General features: G+C 42.4%; 1 protein-coding gene across 7 annotated transcripts in view; it reads left to right on the top strand.

Annotated features, from left to right (window-relative positions):
* myo18ab (myosin XVIIIA b) overlaps positions 1–15,598 on the top strand; it is a 123,612-nt gene that overhangs the window by 101,017 nt on the left and 6,997 nt on the right. For 5 of the 7 annotated variants that reach the window (XM_074679275.1, XM_074679273.1, XM_074679272.1 and 2 more), the window contains 6 exons: positions 1,480–1,563; positions 4,117–4,254; positions 5,865–6,050; positions 6,132–6,271; positions 9,489–9,533; positions 15,294–15,416. In XM_074679275.1, coding sequence (XP_074535376.1) covers positions 1,480–1,563; positions 4,117–4,254; positions 5,865–6,050; positions 6,132–6,271; positions 9,489–9,533; positions 15,294–15,416 — 716 coding nt within the window. The remainder of the gene's footprint in view (positions 1–1,479; positions 1,564–4,116; positions 4,255–5,864; positions 6,051–6,131; positions 6,272–9,488; positions 9,534–15,293; positions 15,417–15,598) is intronic. The other 2 variants (XM_074679279.1, XM_074679274.1) reach the window with 1 other exon arrangement.

Genomic DNA, 15,598 nt, shown 5'->3' with positions numbered 1-15,598 from the left:
AATCTTTAATCCAAATTAAATTCTGACATAAAACATTTAACACCTTAGAGGCATAAATCATTTAACAGAAAACTTTTAAATGCACTTCTGCTGTTGTGAATGCAGTTAAAGTAATAAAAACCAATGTAACACTCACGTTATCTTTATACGACCTGTGTTAAATGAAGAAGACTATAGTGAGGTCATGCAGAGCTGCAGAAACTCTAAATGAGTATTAAAATGCCACAAAGTGCGTATTTAAAGGAGGGCTGAGAGCTAACTGTTTACTGCAGAGCATGCTGGATGAATCCTGCTCCCACTAACAGTTTAGATCTAGTATCTGCAATCTTAAGCACCCAAAACTTGATTGGTCTGAAACTAAAACACATGCCAAACTCTGTTAATTTTTCATCCCATGTTAGCTACTTTCTGATTCATAAATGTAGAATTTCCCCCCTCTGTGTTTGCTGATTGTCTTTGACTGCTGACTGTTTTAACATAGAGCTCTATGGGCGCTGACTCACTACTGAAGACAAACTCTAGTGGACACTTAAGGGACTGCAGTTTATTTTAACATGGCGCTTAATGGGGACTGACTTCTTGCTCTGCCTTCACATGATTTGAAACATTCATGGACTTGGAGAAAAACGTCTCAGTTGTGATAATAAAGATGAAAAACCTGAGGGGATCCTTTCAGCGATTCTCTTTCAGTGTGGTGTATTAACAGTGAAAATAACAACCACATCATTGATGAGACGAAATGATCCTTCATGGGACAGATGAATGAGATTGAGTCTCTGTTGTCTGTGTTTTAATAATAAGCTTAATAAATCCTTTGAATATCATCACTCTGAGCTGGTCTGGCCTTGTTCTGCCTCTGTATCATTTCAAAAAGCAATCTGAGGCTCATTCTTTAAAGGTAAAATCAGGATCAAGCTTTACACAGCGTTGTTTTAACACCATCCATCCTGGCCAATTGAGTCGTTTTAGAGGAGCGGGGTATTTGTGGAGCTTGGAGCATTAGTATTAATGTAGCTGTACAGGCAGATGAGCAGCGAGTGGAAATGAAAGTGGAGTAAAAGCGTTTTCCTTTCCACCGCTGATGGAATGATGAGTGATCTGCCTCCACCGGCTCCAAATGAATCCATCCTTCTCGTCTAAATTGAAGCGGCTGAATTCCCGGTGGGACTCGCTGCGGCAGAGTGCTTCATCTGCTGTGGAAAAAAAACCTCCACTCGTCTCAAACGTTTCACACGGGTCACATTGAAATGAGATTTATTGATGTGCTCTCACCGCGCCAAAAAAAATCTCCCCGGCAAATTTATTTGTGGAGGTAATTTCACTGTGATGTCATCATGTTTTACTTGTGCTTTTTATCGTTTTTCATCTAATGGATCCAGATTTATCCGTTCAGGCTTTTACAGCTCAGGTGAGTGCTGTCTGCAGGTTTTATTTTACTTTTAAAAGTGACTTTTATGTCTGCTTTTTCTCTGGTTTCAGTCAGCACAGAACCTGGCTCAGATCAGCGACCTGCAAGCTCAACTGGAGGAGGCCCTCAAGGAGAAGCAGGAGGTCCAAGAGAGGGTAGGAACTGGACTTAATCTTTTCATTTGAACATATTTGACAGGTTACTTTCAAAACCCTGTTTGCTGTAAGTTTTAAATTTTAAAAGTTGGAATTTAAGGCTACTTAAAGTCAGTCTTTAGAAGCTTATGTCAGTGAAGGTTGAATTGAATACCGCTTTTACTGTTATATATGTACTTCTTCTTATTTCACATCATCTGTCGTATGAACTAGCCATAAGGGGATCATTGCAGGTTGAATATTTTTGACAAAACATGCCTAAAAGTTACTTTGAAATGTGAAATTATGTTAAAAAGCAATTCTTTTCCTCTGCAGGAAAGTGTTTTAATTTCTTACCATTTCCTGCTTCTTTTAGTTTCAGTTAGCTGCTTTTAACTCAAAGTTTGGAGTTTTTACTGGCATACAGACTCTAAAAAATCTCTGTGCTTTTTGCAGACTGTAATAAAATGAGTTATTATTGCCTAAAGAGCTCAGATCAGAAACTGTCGACCTTGTGGCGGCCTTGGTTTTATAATTCAGCTCCTTCGTGTCAAGCTGCAGAATTTTCTTGTGTTTCCTCTGCTCCAGCGTCCAGCAAAGACTCCACTTCACATTTGCATGTCTTTGCAGCGCTGCCTTGGCTCATTTGCTCTGCCTTTTGCGCTGCTCTCTTGACAAATACAACCCTTGATGTAATTGATGTGTCATTCAAGCAGGATTTGAGCCAGCGATATGTGACACAGATGGCCGACTTGGTTTCCCAAGTCAGCCGAGCAATAACGCTGAACATGCTTGTGCTGTCATCCTGGTAATGACTGCTGCTGCATGAATCTGTTCCTCCATCAGAAACAGCTGTACCTGACAAATTACACCTGCCAAAGAGAGGGAGGGGCTGCACACACACCCTGTCCTGAGGGTGTGATGTTTGACCGTGACTTGAGACCAAAGAGAGGCAGAATCTGCTGACACTCCTGTGAAGTTAGAAAAATATCAAGGAGTGATGGGAGGAGCAGATCTTTTCAGTGCACTGAATCTGTTGAATCAGTTCAGTAAAGTTATTTGTGCAAAAGATTTGGTCACCAAATTGTTCAGTCCTTTTCTGCAGCTCTGCCTGTGACTCAGAATTTAATAAGCTGAAACAGCCAATCCTTAAGTTCTACTCATGATTGTACCGAGAACAGCAGGTGCTGAATAATAAGTCAGTGAGCAGAGAATTTTGTGCGAAAAAGCTACAGTTTGCTAACTGAAAGATGCTAAAACAACCACGTATATTTTCCCTGACTCTTCTGTTCAGCACTTTTAGCAAACGAATCACTCACTGACTGACTGAGAGAGAGAAAGAGAAGACTCTGAGACAACTCCTGTTCAGTGTATTCAGTAAATGACTGATTGAAGGTGAACGTGCGAGACTGCAAGTCACCAGGCTCAGTCAACACACTCTGTACTGGCAGAAACATAATCAAATTGACACTGATGTCAGTGGATGTTAAAACAGTCAGGTTACTGAAATTACGTTGGATATTTAAGCTGTTTGCAGCTATAAGAAGCACGAACATTTTAGCATCACCTGAATGTTTAATTAAATATTTGCTAGTACCTTGATTTTGGAGACATCAGATGGAGATGTAGGGGTGGGCCTGAGTGACTTACAGTCCAGAAAAGGACACGTGATGAGAAGGAGGAGAGTGCAACTAGAGAAACTGAGAAAAAAACGACTCTTTTTAGTAGGTGATTCGGTTCAGTTGGTTCACCCAGATGATTCATTTTGAATGAATTATTTACGAACAGCACATCAATAACACCAAGCCAGTTTAGCTCAGTTCAAGAGCTATGTCAAAAGCATAGACTGTATAAAACATGGACATAGTCTCCCCAATGTCACCCGTCTGTTTCTGAAACGGAAAATGAAGCACATTGGCTTCACGTACAGCTACAGGGCGTCTGTCAGTCATGTGACCTGAGCTGTGCCTCTGATTGGGTGAGCTTGGGATCTTAATATCCTCTGAACCGCTGAGTTAGAAAAAAAATATCTCCGTACAGGGGGTGCTGATAGTAAAGTTAGCTGCTCAGATAGGAGATGTGTTTTGAACCAGGCTGTAAATAGGTTAATTTCTGCTTTGAAAACATCTTTTTTTGGCTTGGTGTGTTTGTGACTTCCGCTACTTCCAGAGCCAGCCTCAAGCGAACACTGGAGAAACAGCAGATTTTAGCACTTCAGCATTGTCTCATATCTTTAGACCAGAGGTTGCCGCTTGGTCAAAAGCTATGTCCTTGTCCTACGGCTCTGGACTCCACTCTGACCCTTAGACCCACTGGTGACTGTTATCCTCTCTTCCCACACCTCCTGTAACTGCTGACCTTCACAATGAAGTCAGGAGACCATCATCTTATCTTAATCATAAATCTATTTCTATATTAGTTCCCATATAGAGTTTGATGTCATCTGCAAAGTGATTGATAATGACACATCTCTTTTAATTTGCAGGATGTTAACATACTACAATGTGGGAATAGTGACCTAATGAGCCAATGAGCAGCTCTCACCGTAGTTAAAAATCTGTGTTTCTGCTTCAGATACAAGCGCTGCAGAGCCAGCTGGAGTTCCAGGAGCAGTCCATGGTGGAGAAATCCCTGGTGAGCCGACAGGAAGCCAAGAACCGAGAGCTGGAGACCAAGCTGGAGTTTGAGAAGACGCAGGTCAAACGCCTGGAGGTGAGAGCTAAAGACACACAGAGGGAGGCTGCAGAGTGTGGGCCTACTGCTGGGGTCAAAGGTCGGCTGCAGAAAAAGGAAAAGGTCACGATGAACTGAACCTATATGAACATAGCTCTATAAATCTACAGCCTCTGCCAGTTACTCTTATAGAAAACCATCTCTCCTCCAGCTCCTGCCCCTCTCACTCCACAGCACTATTTGTTATTCTGTCATTTTCAAAATTACTTTCAGATTTTGCCGGAGACAAAAAGCACAAGTGAAGGATAAAGGTTACCATCTGCACGCTCCCAGGGAGAAATTGAAATCCTCTCTCGCCCACAGATAAAATGACCCTGCACTCCATTTTTCGCAGGTTCAGTTTAGTAATTACTCGCTGTGCAATGCGCTCACCGCCAGGCAGAATCCCTCTGCTCCGAGCCCGAGCAAGTCAAAATACATTTAATTATTTATTTTAAAGAGATCTGGACTCTACGCCTGTTGTGAAATGTGCAGAGTGTGAAAAAAAAACACAAAGCTTGTTTGGATTCTGCCTTTCGGTGGGGTTTTTATGGCTCCTCAGCAGCGTTAAAAAGTGCACTGAGTGAATATTTCAGGTTGCCTGAGTAGCATAACTCATCAAAGCTGGAGGTAGCAGAGCTCAATCAATACAGATATGAGGAGGCACAGAACAACACCCACTCACTGAGTGAAATATGGACAGAGCCGGTGGCTGGTGCAGGAGCTCGCTCACTCGCTGAGAAAATGAGCTGCTGGCATTCATGCACAGGCTGCAGCTCTAACGCAATCACACAGGAGTTACCTGTTAATACACCAACGAAGAAGAATCTCAGCTGCACCATTTCTCCATTCGTTATTGACAGAAAGGTGCTCATCAATAGTTAACATTCATATCTGACTGTGGAGAAGTTTTGACTTCTTTCAGGACTTTTTAAAACTGTGTTTTGTTATTCTGATTTTTGACAACCATAATCACAAAGATGTTTTAGACATTTTCTGTTAAAAATATTGTTTTATATAAGGGGCTGTGAGGAGTTCGAAAGTGATCTTGAAAAAGTCTCCCCTCTAGATATATGCCTGATCATAATCCACACTTTAAACTGAGATTAGCAGCCCCAATATTACTGGTTACAGGTTATTGTAGATCCTACTTTTTAGCTTCCCCTGGTCGAGCAGGACCGGACTGATTTACGGCACGTCCAGGTCTCTATGACAAAGTTTAGTTGTGAGAAGAGATAAAACAGGGAGATCTGTATTTTTCTATGCGGAAAACGATTTCTGTGATTAATTTTGTAGTGATGGTTGACACTGGAGCCCAACTGTCAGACAGAAAAAAGGACAGAAGAGCAGCAGAAAGATAAACAGGAGAGTGAAACAGCCTGTGCTAAAGGCTAATTAGCCTTTAGCCTTTAAACAAAATTTTCCAATAAGGAAAGGCAAAGAGTTTGGTCGAAGTTTGTTGTTCCTGAGTGGCGATGAGCACAGGTGGACTCAAGGTGATGTCCAAGCCACATTCAGTCATGTTAAAGAAAAGTGGGACTCTTTCAGGATTAAAAAAAGAGCGTAATTTCCTCACTCAGTAGATCTAATCTCAGGTTGCCTCTCTGCAGAGCCTCGTCGCCCGTCTGAAGGAGAACGTGGAGAAGCTGACGGAGGAGCGAGATCAGCGCACCAGCAGTGAGAACCGAGAGAAGGAGCAGAACAAACGTCTGCAGAGACAGATCCGAGACATCAAAGAGGAGACGAGCGAGCTGGCCAAGAAGGAGGCCGAGGCCAGCCGCAAGAAACACGAGCTGGTAAGAGTGGGGCGGATGAGCAGTTATCAGGGCGCTGCGCTACTGTCGAAGTCTCAACACATCTCTCCTCCTCTTGAACAGGAAATGGACATCGAGAGTCTAGAGGCTGCTAACCAGAGCCTGCAGGCAGACCTTAAACTGGCCTTTAAGAGGATTGGAGACCTTCAGGCGGCCATTGAGGATGAGATGGAGAGTGACGACAATGAAGACCTCATTAACAGGTACAGCAGAGTTAACACCTGGGTCTTCTGAGAATACAGAAAGTGTGAGTTTGATCATCAGATAGTTTAACTCTTACATGAGCAGAAAAGCTGAGTCACTGGCTGGGAACTTTCTGCAAATAGAGTTTGTAAAGTTTGACTTTTACTTTTTTTTAAAGGGTGCAAGCAGAGGGCAGAAAACTCTAACTTTGGTTAAAGCTGAAACTATGAAACTCTGATACCAAAAAGCTGGGCTGCTGTCTGATTTGGGAATTTTCTGATCCTTTCTGTCTCTAAAAAAGAAGTGTTGTGCTCCAGCTGATAAACAGCAAAGCAAAGTTGAAACCTGTTCATTTGCAGATGTTTGACAGAGAGTTGAAATGTACTTTGTGCTTTTAATTTAAGATGATTGGCATTGCACTCTGACTGGATTTAAGATTGATCTCCATCCTTCTAACCACTTACGTTTCTACCTGAAGAGGAAACATGTCACTTAAAAAAACAGATCAGAATTTTCAGCTCATGAAAACCTTGATGTGAAGTTTATGAGTTTTATGAATAAGCTCATGAAACAGTCATCTCAGGAAAATGATGAGTGTCTATTATTAATTTTTCCTGCCGATAATAACCTTCACATTGAGTTGGATGTGTAACTACATTTCTTTTCAGGTGAAATAAGTACTTTTCCATTCCAAGTGTAGTTTAAAAGTTTTGTAATATCTTAAAAACTTCCTCTGATGTCAAACCCTGAACTTTCTTTTCATGCCTGAGTTTTTCATTATTCGACTCTCTTTGATTCAGTGTCTCTAAACCCCCTCAGGTGCGTTCACATTAACCCCTCCTCTCTGTAAACCCTGTTCCTGCCCTGAGAGTTCTCTGGGGTGAAATAGTTCCACGTGTCGTCTCCTCCCTGCTGTATCTTCTTTCCAGAAGTTGTTTGTTTTCCTCCCAGACTGAGATGAGCAGATCAATATCAGTCCTGTGTCTGTGTGATGAAAAACAGCCGGGCACAGCGAGTTCCTGCAGTCTAGTCTTCTCAGCCAGGTTTCCAGGTTCCATTGTGTCTGCACAGAGACCAAAATAACAACAACATGTTCTCACCAATCTTATCAGAAACCGTACCGACACTGAGGAGCTGATAGAAAACATGTTGATGCAGAGAAAAAGTTCTTCAGCGGTTCCATCCCAGGATCACGACTTCTTCTTTTACATTTCTCTGAGTGACAGAGAGGGGCAGGGAGTTCATCTGAGAGCTTCAGACGAGCTGATTGGTTTATTTTAGACTTCAGACAGAAGCAGGCTAACAGTTTCCCTCTGCTTTCTGTCTTTGTGCTAAGCTAAGCTAATCACTCTCTGACTCCTGAGCCTTAAAACACAACTCAGAGACCAGTTTTCAATTGGAGTGGGAGAAAAACATTTTAAAAAAAAGTATACATCAGGATTTTTGTTTGACAATATCAAAATATCAATTTCCTTGTCAAAAATTGTTTTCCTTTTTTTTTTTTTAATTTAAGTTCTTCATTGCAGTCTTAGTTTATAAACTTGAATGGAAAAAAGTTACCACTTTTCTCCAGCAAAGGGTTAAACGTTTCTCTCTGACTCACATGATGTGCATTTTATGGGAAGACAGGGCTCCTGGTGAGGTCTGTAGACATCATCATCATTTAACTTTTTCACATGATCTGGTGTTAAAAAAGCAAACTAAATATTGTTAATATCAAAGAATTGCAATTTAAATCAAATCGGCACCTCAAAAACCGTTATGGAATTTAATCATGAGAATATCATATTATCCCAGGCCTCGTTTTTAGTCTGTGAAAGGTTGACGTGGCTAAAGGTTATCCAATGATCGATCATTTAAATCTACTACAACAGTTTACTTTCTTCAGAATAAACTCCTTGTCCATCCTCAGAAAAACCATCAAACTTTTGTAAAACGACAAACTTTTTTCTGAGGATTTAATCTGCCTTCATTTTCACTTCACTCCATCTACAGAATTCAAGTTGTATCAGGAAACTCTGTGATAATATTAATTAGAAGCTGAACGTGCTGTGTTATCACCCCATTATCAGGTACAGTTTGTGGTGCTGGCATGCATGATGAGCTTCAGCTGCTGCCTCCTCACAAACTTCCTCAAACACAGGTTTTAATGAACTTCTTACTATTTTTTGTCCTAATTAATCATTTAGAGAAAGGAGGAGTAAAATGTGATTAGGTTAATTACAAACACTCTCATTTAACACTCATTACTGCAGGGGACAGGTTTATGTTCATGGTGTTCTCAGAGTGGAGAGGATCTTAAAGTCTGAGACTTCTGTTGGTACTTCAGAAAATATGACAGGAAAAAGCTCCTGCAGAGCGGCTAATGTTCGTGGAGATGGCTCCAGCAGCCTTCAGTCTTCCTCTCAGGTCCCTGTGCTGGTTCCTCCTGTCTGTGGTGAAGTGGTTATATGTTTGATTTTATCTCCATTTATAGTTAAACATATAAAAAATCATGCCACACTACAACATGTTTCCTGTGACTGTACCATCCAGGTAGTAGAGCTTTAGAGCACACTCATTATTTCACAGCCAAGTCTCACGAGCTGATCATCCATCAGGTTTATCTGTCAACCTTTAGCCACGTCTTTTCAACCAACCGCAGTTTGAATAATCCTTTGAAATACATTTTCCCTTTCAAAAACTCTTCCTGCTCCTCTTACATTCAGCTCCTCTTAGTCTAAACTCCACAGAGGTATCATGTAGCGAGGGTGAAACAGTAAAAGACCGAGTGAAGTAGTTTCCTGACTCACACCGTGCTCTTCACACCCGCTAAAACTTGTGTATTTCCTCTGGAGCTGTGTGTAAAGAGATGCTCACACTCTCGGAGAGGCCCGCTGAGCCGCACTAATTTCTCTCTGAATGACTTCTTCCCCCCTCAGCAGCAGCAGCAAACAGTGAGTGAGTCACCCAAACTCACTCCATCAGGGCTTCTCCTCCTCTCTGTGTACACGACGCAGGATCAGGCTGAGGCTGCATGCTGAGGCGGCGTGCTGAGTCAAACATGACGCGTACAGTGACAGAGAAAAACTCAGAACTGGGTCATCAGTGGCGCCATGACTGCCATTGTTCCTCATATATGTTTGAGCATCTGTCATGTTTTAAGCATCCTTTCTGTCTCCTTTTTCATGTCTTTCTTTTCTCTTTCTGTTTCTCATCTGTCTCTCTCAACATCATCTTCATCTTCAACACCTCCAGTTTGCAGGACATGGTGACAAAGTATCAGAAAAGACAGAACCGAACGTGAGGAACTGATGTTTTTTTTTGTTGTTGGCAGCGCTGGAAATGATGCACCATCCTCCAGTCTTTAGACGTGTAGTGGTGAAGAAAACCTGCAGCTTCTCTCTGGGGTTTAGTTTCGGTCCAGTTAGTGCAGCACTTCTGGCTGTTAGTGCAGAGAAGAGACGAGTTCTGAAGGAAAAATCCCCCCTGACAGAGAAGAGGAAAGATATTTGGCATTCTCTGAATATATTCTTGATTTTCGATGAACCCTGAGACGATTGTGGTCTATTTTAAGACTTGAGATTTCAGTGTCAGGCTGTTAGACTCAACGAGCGATGGCTGTTCTTCCACAAATCAAACAGAAGGAATCAGCAGAGATACATGAAATCCGAGGGTGGATTCGGCTTTGATGTGTGAAGGCTCAGGGATGATGCATCATCACCAGCGCTCAGAGACTCCCTCATAACTCCAGTTTACTCCAGTCTTCTCCACTCTGTGTTGCATGCCATCACATGCTGAGATGCATGAATATTACTGACAATATGTTCCTGCAGCATGAAACAGACTCCTCCATACGGCGCTCCTGTTCACTGAAACACTCTCAGAGCTTTGGATTTAAAGGTACAAACATTGTAATCCCTCTGGAGGCTCAGATCCTCCTCTCATGCAGCCTCGGGGGGATTCTCTGCATCGTTTACGGCTTCGTGTCCGTCCCGGGGCGACGTGTTGGACTCTCTGTGCCGTGTTTGAACAGACGGGTCGGTCTCTCGCTCCTCAGGTCCTTTGAATATTTAATCCAGCTGCTCCAGGGCGAGATGTGACCGTAGCTTTGTGGTGACTTCCCCTGACGGCAGAAGAGGAGGGCGTGTTCCTCATCAATCTTTGACTCCCTGTCCCTGAATAATGCACGATTCTCAAATGTCTTACAAAAAGAGGTTATGTTCACAAGACAAGGAGCCAAGACGCCGTTTAACCTCCGGATGGGTTGAATCCCTCGGTCAGTGTTTGAGTTTCTGACGGGTGAAGACTTTTAATCTGAGCTAAGGGGACAAAACTCAAGGGATTATGGTCTATGATGATGTTCTATCTGTATTCCTGATTAGATTAGACAATAGAGACTGTGAATCCTTACATTAAAAGACTTAAAACACTCTGAACAGGCGTTGTCTTGAGATCAGAAATTAATATGATCAGATTACACAATCACTGGATTAGATTTTGAAAACATCGGAGATTGTTGAAAGAGAAATACTCTAAGAAATCGGATTATGGCGTCTCACTTTTTGGGTTTAATCTGGATTAAATGTCCAGTCTGGGTTAAAATACATTGTCATGATGCAAGCAGATGGCTTGATTAAAACTGAATTACCAGAGCCTAACCCAACAGAGTCATGGTTTATGAAGTAGGATGCATTGTGCAAAAATCAAAGTTGTATAATCCAACAAATAGTTTCTGTGAGGGTCTTTCAGTATTTGGATTATAGTGCCCCCTGTGGATTCTGTATACATTATATAGTCTCATTTGTAGCTTTGGTAATACAAGTCTTTACCTAATCTTGTCAATTTAATCCAGTTTATGTTGTGAGATTAATTATCTTATTGTTGGTTGCAAAGAAGTTTCATTTGAAATTTGGTTTATTTTAAATCCAGATTGGGTCCTTGGGACAACCAATACAGCAAAACGTCTGTGAATTGAACTTCCCGCTGGTCTGGAGGCTGAAGTTTACTCTGATGTGTCTTTAACTTTCCTGTAGTTTCTCAGTATCATTAGTGTTTGAGAAAAATCACTGAAGATGGAGGTAATTGACTTTCCAAAAAGCAGATTTAGTGACTTAAACAGCTTCTTATCCCAGCCAACAGATGACTGTTTGGATCTGTTTGGATCTGTGTTTGAACCTGTATTTGAGCCTCTGTTTCCATCCTGAACCCCGTCCTCTCTGCGGTTGGAGTTGTGCAGCACAGATTAGCAGCGTTATCTTCCCCTGTGACTCTGTGAACGAGCCGGTTTTCCAAAGCGTGAGGCTGCTGATGGTCTCTGAGAGGATGCATATGTCAGTGTGAGCTGCAGAGCCACAGGGACCTCGGTCCGTCCACAGCTTCTCTAACAGGGCTCTAACAGGGGCTCTAACAGGGCGCGTGTAGGACCCTGGGCTCAGAGCGGGGCCGAGCGGAGCAGGAGGATCCATACAGGCTAATGATGAATGTAATAGTGTGTAACAGAGATGTACAACCAATGGCGGCAGAGTGTCACAGACAATTAATGTCCGCTCAGCGCTGTGTTTGTTTGCCTCCCCCAGGCTTTCAGCAGGCCTTAACTAATGGTGTGGTGGTCAAGGACATAAATTGTGGTTGACACCGTGTGTGAAGCGCTCAATTACAGAGTGCCCACCATTGTGGTTGTGTCTGCAGACCTGAGAGGACTCTGTGTGCTCTGAATGTATCAGGAAAGTGTCCACACACAGGAAAGTGTTGGGAAATAATGAAAGGCCAAAGTTTGCTCTGCTGCAGGATTACCTCAGCTCTAGCTCTCAGTCTCTGCCGCTCTTACAGGGCTCATGCACTTATAGAAACTGCATTTTAAACCATAAAAACTCTGAAGCTTTATAATTCTTGGCAACATTACAGAGCTCATAAGGCAAGTACAGGTTTAAGTTAGAGAAGATGACACTCCTGAGGGTCTGAAAGAGCTGATAGCTTCAGGTTTAAGAGGTCATTACTGACAGGAGACCAGAAAATACCACTGATTTTCACAGATGTGTTTGCATCATGATTAAGGAGTTAGTCAGCTGTGCTCATCAACCTGAACCTGGACTAAGGTTTTCCTCCACATGGAGTCACAGAATGTATGACAGCGTAACATACGAGTCACCCGGTTATTCAACAATGAGGCTTACGAGATTGATGCTAACAGGCTACATCTGAATTTAAAGTCACTGAGTCAGATGACTTAAACTGGAATCTCAAACCTGGTTCTTCTGGTTGAATCTGGATCAAACCTCCAGTTTTTGTTGTTGAGACTTTTGATTATGATAACATTTTGTTGCAAACAATCAGGACTCTACAAATCAATTCAAGAGGTCCATATTTCTGCCGAAAAAGCATCAAATATCTAAAACAAGGCTCCCCTTTGTGGTCCATTTAGTGATTTCTCTGCATTGATTATCAGGATTAGTCTTGTGGATTAATCAAACGAACTCTTAATCTGAGATGGCGATGGATCACAGATACGGTCTTTTCAGATGACCTTCTGAAAACCATCTTCAGGTTAGTCTTCAGGAGTTTAAACGTCATCCAGTCGAGTCAAATCAGCCCTTTGTTGTTGTCCAGAGAGGAAAATGCAATCATTTAACAACCCGCACTCAGTATTTTCCACTTTTTATCTCAAAACCTACAGTGTGGCTGTTGCAAATTTGGGGTAGGATCAGGTTAAACTTGATCCCGTAACTCAGGGTTACCCTGATCCCATCAGAGAGCTGGATTCAGACGATAAAAACAGGTTTTAAAACTTTTAAACTAAGATCTATGTACTGAGTTATTGGATTTCCCTAGTGATGGAGAGGATGAGGTAGACCTAAGGGCATAATTTAAACATGTTGCCCCTATAAAAAAAATGTACATTGAGTCGCTAAGGTCAGATGTGCAGGATAAAAATAAATAGGGCCATCATGTAGATATCAGCCTGTTGACAGGAAAGTTCCATAATCTGTAGAATTCATATCAATAAAAGACATAAATATTTGGTTTACGTAGACTTTGGTGCCCCCTGTGGTCAAACCATGTAGTACGGAGTCTGTTCAGTAATCTTAGTATCCAAATCAGCTTCATGCAGTCTTGTTTTCCGCATCAAAACCAGGCAAAAGCTTGATGGGTAACCCCATCCTGGATTAACAAATCTAGATTATTCATAGATTTTATCACGATTTAACTTTTGACAAATTTATCCACAAAATCTTAAGTTTTGTTTTGTTTTGTTTTTTGCCCCTCTTTCTGTTAAGAAACTACTCCTCAGTTTCACATCTCTTCTTAAGGAGTCAGCTGACATCACCAGGTATTTCTAACCAATCAACATTGAGAAACAAACACTGAAAATTAGAGCAGCTTTTTCTACCAGTGTCACCTCAGATGTCGATGGTTGTTCTTCAAATATTTACCTCTCTATTGTAAAATTGACCCATGAGTTTGAACTAAGGCTCAAATCTTTGCAGAGACCTGAGTGTTGGATTATAAAGTGGGTGGATGGATTTTCACGGTCTCCTCCATTAAACCATGTTTGCTCGCTCTTTTTCTGTCAGCGCGACGGACAAAGACTCTCTGCTGCTCTGTCATCAGAACAGTCAGCAGCAGCAAATCTGCAGATCGTCTAATAGCTGCTCCATGTTCTGCAAAGCTAATTACAGCTTAAGAGTCCTGTCTTCCTCCTCCCCTCCTCCTCCTCTTTGGAGTGAGTGCAGCCACCATCTGAGGTGATTGTTCTCCATAAAAGCTGAGCATTTCAGTCTCTCTGGACAGATTCTCCCCTTTGAAATCCAGTGAGCTTTGTCTCTGCTGCTAATGATTTTAATTATATGTGGAGCTGTGTGTGCTGGAGAAGAGGATGGGAGTCTTTCTGAAACAGATGCAGAGATGTAGCGCCGCCCCTGCCGTGTCTCTGCAGGACTATTAAGCTGTAACAACTTAATTTCACAGCGCCACACAAGCACCGGGCTCTGACGGCACTTAATGAGTGTGGCGCTCTCTTCATCCGTGTCAAATTTTATGACAAGCCCTCTATTTTACTCCCGGCTCGCGGTGGTTTGTGAACATGTAATGATAATTGAGAGGAAAACAGTGCAGTGCCCAGCTGTGTACCAAATCATTCTGTCAAGAGCTCAAATTATGAGAGTATGCATATCAGCGCGCGCATGCAGAGCTGCTGATGGAAATAATTATTAGATGAAGGCTAATTCTGGACTTTTTTGACCGAGCGGTTTGAGAAAAAACAGTTTTCCTGACAGCAGAGGTGTTTTTGCTGTCTCTAGGTAGATGTAAAGCTGTCTTCTTTTAATCCTCTGAAGTCTGATCCTCTGTGGTTGAGAGTTTTGTTATTACCTTGCTTAATTTTTTCCTTAAGAGAAGATCCTTAAGCTGGAGCTTTCATCGCTCTGGCTTTTCCTGTTGTCACTTTATCTGTTTTGTTTTGTCTCAATGTTATCGTGCACACTCAAAAACGTAACAACACACATGTAACAGGCAGACTTGCAGGAGATCATTGCATGATCTTGTTGATTTCATGTGGAAAACCTCCACATCTTTTGATTTTGTTGGTGTAAGGTTCGATCAAAACGTGCAGACGTTGTGACGGTAAAATCTTCAGAGCTCCCTCCATCCCAGCTCTCTGGTTTGGTTTTGTTGTGTCGTGTCGTACTCCAGCTCTGGAGCAGCTTTACAGAAGTAAAGGTAAAGTGTTTGTTGTGTCTAACTGCAGAACATAAAGTCCTCATCTAACAATGACAACAGAGAGAATCACTGCTGTGTGTTTACAGCTTTACACCCTCTCCTGGGCATGTTTGTGTGTTTACAGGGGCTCTCTGAGCTGACTGCATGAGCTGCCTCTCATCCAGAATAAACGCCACACTCCCTCTTTGCTGCGCACTAACACTTCCAGCCTGGTTTCAGCGCCTGGTTCAGCAGTGATGGCCTCTCAGGAGTGTTTGACCCTCTGTGCTCACTAACATGTCTTCACCTCCCTGTGCTTCCTGCTCTGCTTCCTCTGACTCTCCTCCTGTCTCTGACTCCTCTCAGTCAGGGCGATTCAGACACAGACTCTGAGCTGGAAGACCGCGTGGATGGGGTGAAGTCTTGGTTGTCCAAAAGCAAAGGTTCAGCCAAGAACCTTTCAGACGACGGCAGCCTGAAGAGCTCCAGGTCAGTACGAGCAGAGAGGCTTTTCTGTGTTTGGATGAAACCGTTTTCATGATCTGACCCAGAGGTAATAAAGCAGAGAGGTATTCCTCTTTGCTTCTCTAAATGTATTTTTCTGGCTGCTTTGTCTTTGCTGTCAGCCGCTCTGTGACGAGGGGACTTTCTCTCCCCAAAAACAAACCACC

This window comes from Halichoeres trimaculatus, unplaced genomic scaffold (genome assembly GCF_033239565.1).
Source record: "Halichoeres trimaculatus isolate MK-OKI-2021-1 unplaced genomic scaffold, fHalTri1.1 fHalTri1_scaffold_9, whole genome shotgun sequence".
In the NCBI taxonomy this organism is placed as follows: domain Eukaryota; kingdom Metazoa; phylum Chordata; class Actinopteri; order Labriformes; family Labridae; genus Halichoeres; species Halichoeres trimaculatus.
The sequence above is the reverse complement of the archived record's forward strand: the minus strand, read 5'-3'. Positions and strand labels throughout refer to the sequence as shown.